Source organism: Copadichromis virginalis, linkage group LG19, assembly GCF_057382275.1.
Source record: "Copadichromis virginalis isolate Kocher_CV1m ecotype Utaka linkage group LG19, C_Virginalis_male_GT1.1, whole genome shotgun sequence".
NCBI lineage: Eukaryota > Metazoa > Chordata > Actinopteri > Cichliformes > Cichlidae > Copadichromis > Copadichromis virginalis.
This window is the reverse complement of record NC_140636.1, coordinates 15,719,211-15,726,851: the sequence shown is the minus strand read 5'-3', so window position 1 is coordinate 15,726,851 and position 7,641 is coordinate 15,719,211. Positions and strand designations below refer to the sequence as shown.

At 42.1% G+C, this 7,641-nt stretch overlaps 1 protein-coding gene across 1 annotated transcript; it reads right to left on the bottom strand.

Annotated features, from left to right (window-relative positions):
* Positions 1 to 2,928: 2,928 nt before the first annotated feature.
* foxa2 (forkhead box A2) lies at positions 2,929 to 5,630 on the bottom strand. The gene is made up of 2 exons (XM_085442089.1): positions 5,195 to 5,630; positions 2,929 to 4,525 (listed from the first exon to the last, which is right to left on the bottom strand). Exons 1-2 carry the CDS (start codon positions 5,264 to 5,266, stop codon positions 3,356 to 3,358), a joined length of 1,242 nt encoding a protein of 413 aa, XP_085298215.1. The 5' UTR covers positions 5,267 to 5,630; the 3' UTR covers positions 2,929 to 3,355.
* Between the last annotated feature and the right edge of the window lie 2,011 nt (positions 5,631 to 7,641).

Genomic DNA, 7,641 nt, shown 5'->3' with positions numbered 1-7,641 from the left:
AAATATGCAAATACGCTCACAAAAAAAGCAGAGAAATCAGGTTAGCGGGCTAAGAAAAAAAAAGGATCAACAGGCCGGGCCATCCTTTATTCAGTTGCTATAACAACAGATGTGCTCGTCTATGATGGCGCGGCCAGGAGCTCCAGAGGTATCCTCCCCGATGGAAAAACCTGAATAAAGTTAGGAGATGCATGAGCCCCGGCGCACTTTTGTGTGCCGGTACAGATTGAGGTTGGTTACCTTTGAACCGGCAAAGCTCCACAAGGCCATTCCCGGCTCAGTGCGCGCGAGAGGGGCTTGACTGGGGTTACCGCGCCTTCTGAGGGTCGGAGGAGAGCAGCGTTGGAATATAACTGTTATATATTGGCCGAGGAACAATTTGAAGGGCTCTCCATCTACTTCAGATTTTAAAGAATCAGTATTTTGGATGCAGTGTCTTGAACATCATCGTCATTATTATTATTATTATTATTATTATTATTATTATTATTATTATTATTATTATTATTATTATTATTACATGTTTGTGTTTAATAAAACGGTAAAGATTCTAGCTTTAAAATTAAGACTTCCGGTTTTTGAATCCAGGAAAAAAAGGGGGGGGGAATAAGATAAAGTACGTATTATCCTAATTTTCTTAAAATATTTTATTAAACGCGTTTTATTTTCATATATTACTTTACTTTTGATTAAAACTGGTGCTGGAAAATAAAAATCGATTCAGTGTATTTACATACCGGTACCAAATAATAAAAGCCGTAGAGTCAGTGTTGCAGGAAAGCTCGCTTTCAGGACGTAAGAGCAGCCACACTGATACCAATCAGCCGCACACTGCAAAAAATATCTGCACTCAGTCTCACATGTCTCTGAACAAGGAAAGAGTTCCGCTGGTTTCGTGTGTTTCCTCCAGTTTAAACAGTCGCTTTTCTCTAATGTGCTACAAGTTACAATTGTGGACAGAGTTCATCTATTTGGATGATTTACTTTTGCGAAATAACCACCAATTGAGGCGAGAGAAATTATCTAATCAACTGAAAACTTTTAATTAAAAACAAAAATTACGCAGTTGAAAGAGTAAAGCCAACCTAGTGTGTCCGTGGCAGTTTTTTGCAGTGCGCTAAGGTCTCTCCAACATGCAACTCAGAGACAGGGAAACTTGCAGCAATCACACAACCTGCATATCCTCTCAGCTTTGCACCACCCTGTCGTGAAATCAAATACGTCTCGTTTCGACTGAATTTAGGAAATCAGCCTCTGCCCCCTCCACCCCATGCACCCCCGGGAACGGCTGTCAAACCGTCTATCCCTCCAAGTAAAAGGAAAAAAACGATGTAAGAAGACAGATTTATAAAAATAAAAGCTTCATACCTGCGCAAAATAGCCGCTGCTTGTTGTTGGCAGGCCACACAGGAGCCCATTGTAGAAGCTCGCCTTCTGCCTTCTGCAAAGGGCTCCAGACATCACGGCATTTATTTGAGCTCAAACTCTGTCACTGTTGACTTTAGCACAAAGCAAAGATTTCACTGCCCCGCTAGTTTAAAAAAATGATTATTTTACAGAGATATCGATCAGTGTGCTATAAAAAAATCAGCTTAGCATTATATGTCTAAAATGAATAGAACGAAATTTAATGTCTGTGTAAATTTACAGAGCTGCGGCGTCCTATTCAAAGTTTACACTTGTGCAATTTGGTTTGTGTGTGTACTCTTCCTATATGTGAGCATAGCCTACACTCTATTGTTTACTGGCTTTGTTTATTCGCAGATCACGCTGTTTAAAGTACGATCTGTAAAGAGGGCCTGGAGAATAAACGCACACTTTAGGCCCTACGTGTTCAGAAGTCGAAGGGGTGTCATTTGGTTATAAGAGGAGCAGAAATGCTCCCAAACTCCCTGGCCTTGGATTTGAGCTCAGGAGGGGACTTGGAGTCATTTGGATGACAACTAGCCTATCTTATCTAACAAGTGGGGAGGGTCCCACTACTTTAAAAATAGGCAGAAGACAATGGTCCCCCAGATTGTGGGGAGAAAAGTTAGAGCATCGCATTGAGCCGGCTCTGTTCCCAAATCAGGCCCCTTTTGCAACTATTCTGCTGCGCCACGGGAGGCTGTTTTATGTGACAATGACACTAATCTTATTCAGTGATCCAAACTTTGCACTGTGCGCGTGCGTGCGCGCGCGCCAGTGTATGTGTGTGAGAGAGAGAGTATGTGTATGTGTGGGAATTTAATAGCTGGCATAATGCATGCATGTAGGCTGCATATAATCTCACCAACTGCAGCTGAAGATTGCGAGATTAAATGGGAACGTGTGCATTTCTGCCTTTGGATCGACTGTGTGGGGTCAATTTTGCTAAAAAAAAAAAAAAATTAATTAATTAAAAAAACATTTTAATATATATATTTTTAAATTATCCTGCCGCTTTTTTTCTTTCAAACCTCCTTTTACCTCACTTTAGTTTAAAAATATTATAGAATGTGGCGCACTGGCTACATCTCCTTTTTTCATATAAATATTTGAATTTGTGGTTGGGATTAATGAGCATATATGTGTGTTGTTTACATTTCCTGAATGACAAATTGGGAGCATTGTTCCCGGTTTTATCCAGCAAAGCTATTAATCCAAGCTGACTGTGAGCCTTACGTGGGTAAGAATAAATTCCAGAATTTGAATTAAATAAATAAATACATCGTGAGAAACGTATTTTATGATCCCAAAGATGGATGAATGGATTCGTTTTTGTTATGATAATATAAACCAAAATTGGACTAAATTAATGCCGCCTCAAATTGTATCTTTCTCCTGCAAATTCTCCGTTTGAAGTTCGTTTTTTGGATAAAATCTAATTTTTCCTATAATAATAATAGTAATAATAATAATAATAATAGTAAGAATGATAGTAATAATAAATGGCCCAACACCGTGACATTCAGAAAACAAAACCAATAACACTTTAATATAGATTCTGTTCTTGTCACTACAAGAATACACATATACAAGCCATAAATAGGAATTACACAAATGATTGAACAAATCCAGCGAGGCATTTCGAGTCATTTACGAGTCCAGTTATGCGGACGCAGGCTATTTTACAGCAAGTTGTTGTTGGTTGTCTTTGGGTCCAGTCCTGAAACCAACTTCTGAGCAGATTTCCGTCACATTATCAGTGTTTTTAATCATTAATATCAGCATCCTCTCAAAATAATTAGGCTACTAACAAACTCGACAACTAAAACTGTGGGAAACGTCAAAAATATCTGAAATACATATTGTACACAAAGTCTATACTTTTTCTTTTACAAATGTACAAAGTGAATGGGAAGAAAGTCCACATTACATGAGGGAATAAAAGAGTTTATGAGGAGTTCATAATTGGTCTGGAATAGACACCTTGGTAGTAAGTTGTGTCAGGTATGGATGAAGAATCCAGACCGGCTTTCCCCGCCATGGAGCCCATGGAAAGAGGTCCCGCCATGGGGGAGCCATAGCCGGAGTAATGCATCACCTGCTCGTAAGTCTTTAAGTCCATTTTGTGATGCTGCTGCTCCGAGGACATGAGGTTATTTATGGAGAAAGGGTGGTTGAAGGAGTAGTGGTGCTCCGGCTTCAGGTGGGCTTCGTGCGCAAGAACCGAGTGATGCTGAGACATGAGGTGCTGCCCCTGCGTCACCGGGCTAGCAGCGGTGTGCTCCGGGCTCAGGGCCTGGCTCGTCTTCATGTCCGACAGGGACCTTTTGTGGTCGCTGGAGGAGGAGTTGGAGAGCGGGGACTCGTTGCCGTTGCAGCTCTCCGAGCTGCTGTTGGAGGAGCCGCCGTCCCCTGACTTGCGGCCCGGTTCCTTCATCTTCTTGTCGCACTTAAAGCGTTTCTGCCTCCTCAGGTAGCAGCCGTTCTCGAACATGTTCCCGGAGTCCGGGTGCAGAGTCCAAAACGAGCCTTTCCCCGGTTTATCCGGCGACCTGGGCACTTTGACGAAACAGTCATTGAAAGACAAAGAGTGGCGAATGGAGTTCTGCCAGCGCTGCTGGTTCTGTCGGTAAAACGGGAAGAGGTCCATTATCCACTGGTAGATCTCGGCTAGTGTCAGCATCTTGCTCGGGGACTGCTGGATGGCCATGGTGATAAGAGAAATGTAGGAGTACGGGGGTTTGGCGTGCGTGTAGCTCCTGCGGTAGGTCTTAGGGTCTCTGGACCTGTTGATGTTAGACTGTCCGTATATCGGGCTCATGGCGTTCATGTTTGAGTATGACGTGAGGGCGTTCATAGACGCGGGCTGTGCGGTCATGGGACTCATGCTGGGGCTCAGGGCTGCGCTCATTGCCGTCATCCCTGCGCCCATGCCGTTCATGGCGCCGGTTCCAGGTGACATGCCGGTCATGGAGGGGCTCATGCCCGTGTTGACGTATGACATATTCATGGAGTTGGCCGTCATGTTGGCAGTGGTGCTCATGCCGGACATGCTCATGTAGGTATTCATAGAGTTCATTCCCAGGCCCGCGTTCATGTTGCCAACCGAGGTGTAACACTGTCAGTGAGGGAAAGAGGCATTCGTGAGTTTCATCTGGCATTGCAGCGAGGAATAAAGCGGCACAGTGATTTCTAAACACGGCGAATCGTTATTATTTGAGCCTGATAAAAATCGCCTTATTCATCTCCATAAATAATACTTTATATTTTAAAGCTTCCCGGTTTCGTAAGTGTGAAGTGGCATTGTAGGCGTTTGCTCTCGCGCGAAGTATTTCCTAAAAATGAAAAACAGGGGTGTGTATATTTAACAATATATTTAACGCCAGTATTACAACAAAACATAAATAAATAAATAAAATTGAGGTGACTATTCCTCTTAAAATGTGCAGCCTAGATGAAAATACTACTCGGTGTGCGTGTGTCCACTGAAAAATCTCCCCGAAATCAAACAGCACCCGTGTTTATTGGGTGGAAACCTGACCAACAATAACCCGATTTAGTAGAAACACGTAGAGACTTATGAAATTATAATCCGAGCGAAAAGTTTCTTCCCCTACATGTCAAGCAACTTTGTTAGGATAGTGCGCTGCGTGGAGATGGGGGAGGATTTGGAGGCGCCTCAAGTCAATATTTGATCACAAAGTTAATATTATCTCAGGGCTAATATTGAGTTGTATAAAATGGGATCGGCTTTAGACAGAAAAAAATATATATTTAAGGTACCCACCTCGGGCTCTCCGTAGTAGGTGCTCCAGTCGGTGTGTTCGTGTCCTTCCATTTTAACTGCTCCAAGCATCATGGAGGACTTTTACAAAGCGTCTCCCAGCAGAGGGAAAGCCGAAAGTCTCTCTAATAGCAGGTAACTGGGGACCACTGAGTGTATTTAGGTCGTCGGTCTGTCCCTTCGTCGAAGACTGGAGCATGTGTGTCTTATGGAGCCAGCCGTGAAATGCGTCTGTCAGTGACTGGAGTTCAAATGACGCTCCGTGCTGCTTGTTAACGCTGTGATATAGCTCTGTGCTCTAGGCAAGCCTCCAATCCCTACTTCTACGCCTTGGGCCCTATTTGAATAATCTCCTCGCACCTAGGCGTGAGACTCTTCGAGCATCCCCCCACCCCAATTGTACACCTGCGCTAACTGAAAAGAACAGTTTCATATGAAAAGCTTCATTATAAACTAATCTTATTGTATTTTGGTTGGGGCAGAAAAAGGGGGGGGAGAACTATAAAAGGAATGTTTGGCGCTCTTCCTTGGTGCGCTTTTCATTACGCACATACTCCAAAGTGCTTATTCCACTTCAGCTGAGCTCAAATCATAATCCATTTTATTGCGTTGCATTCAAGGAATTTATTGCCTAAGCCTACATATAAATTTTGACTATTTTACACCGAGAACACCAAAGAACACGAAAACGTTTAGAAATGAAGTAAAATCTCGTTTCAGCAAAAATCTCTACAGAGATTTAAGGCAGATTAAACCATTAACTGATACAGGATTAAATATTATTCTGCCATAGCTCTGTTGCTATATAAATCCAAGAACACGTGTTTATGGCTTACATAAATGATAAGACACAGTTTTAAACCTTTCTGATGTTCACCTGAAGAGGATTTCTCTTTCAGCTTTGCTTAGTCCACAGAAAAAGCAGCGAGATCCGTGTAAATGGCCGCAGCATGTTTGATATAATTGGTCATTTTAAACAATATCAAAACTTCCTACAAGCTAAAGTTTACATTTTGTCAGTACTAAAGTCCTTACCTCTTTCCCAACTAATGTAGGTGATATTTGCACAAAGGCACAGTTTAACCTGATTTCTTAACCTGGGAGACCGAATTACTGTTTCTAAATGTTTTAATTAGTGTCGAATACGCCAGGCACAGCTTCAGAGCGCCCTCTCTCGGATGCCACCTCCGACTGGCTCTACTGTCTGTGGCACGTAAAGTCATCCTTTGAACTCAAACGCCCGTTAAAAAAGAAAGCTGCGTGTTTTTTCTTTAGGTTGACTCAAAAGAAGAGATGAAAAATAACCGAAATCAAGAAAAACACGGAAGTGATGACGTTACAGCCCACATTCTTTTATTTAAATAGGTCGTTTGAGAGTGCGCGTGGGTGTATAGGCAGACAGCTTTTTTGATTTTGCTTGTTGGGGGACCTTTAAAGCACGAAACTCCTGTTTTTCATCAGACGTGCAGGCCTGTGTGTTGAGGGCCTCTCATTTTCACAACCCGTACAGTATTTGTATGACACAAACATCAAGGTGAGGCTGCAGAGCGATGCCAGCCACGTGTCAGTAGTTGTACATCTATTTGACTGCATATTTACGCAAGAGCATAACTATCAGTATAGAGCCCCATTAGTAAAGGCGAGTAAACCTGTCGTGTTGACGAGGGACTAACACAGTCTGCTTAACTTGGAAATGAGATCATGAGAAAAAGCTCTGTGTGTTTGAGGATTTGGGATTGCACCGGCGGAGAGGTGGAAATGGAGAAAGCTGGAGATGGTCAAATCTGCGCTCTCCCGGCTCGACTGAGTTAACAACAATAAGTTTTGTGAAATGTTATTTTTGAAAGGGACAGTCGCTGCAAAATCACAAAACGCTTCAAACAAACAGCCATGTAATATTTGTATATAATAGGGCCTTTATAAAGTGTTGAGGGCGGAAGATTAGGCGCGTTGAATATTTTCGGTGTGAGCTCATTATGGAGTAACTGGATTTCAGAGAAGACATTTTTCGTAGATGTTAAAATATAATTTTTAAAGAGTTTTACAAATATTCTGACGCATTTCTGTTGCATAAATGTGCTAAAAAATCTGATCGTGAATGCTTGCATGGCCAGCAGGTATGTTTGTGTGTGTTACGCAACGATGTGGTGACGCTGAATGTGAAAAATGTTGCATATTTTCTTTAAAAAAGTATGAAAACGGATTTAAAAAGGACCTGGATTGGTTCTGGTACCGCTAAATCCATTATATATGAGTCAAAAATATTATTTCATGAAGTGCTTATTATAAAATTACAGAAACAAAAAACCGTGAGCGTTTTAAAAGGGTCCTTGACCTGTGTAACATTATGTTCCTGAACGAGACGTGAAGCTAAATCCATGGTTAATCATCAACTTTCCAGAGTCCTCTGACATGAGTGAAGGTCACATTTTGGAAAAACAAAAAACTCG

Coding starts and splice junctions, on each gene's coding strand:
- foxa2 (XM_085442089.1), bottom strand. CDS start 5,266: ATGATGCTTGGAGCAGTTAAAATGGAAGGACACGAACACACCGACTGG. Junction 4,526..5,194: donor CCTACTACGGAGAGCCCGAG/GTGGGTACCTTA, acceptor CCTCACTGACAG/TGTTACACCTCGGTTGGCAA.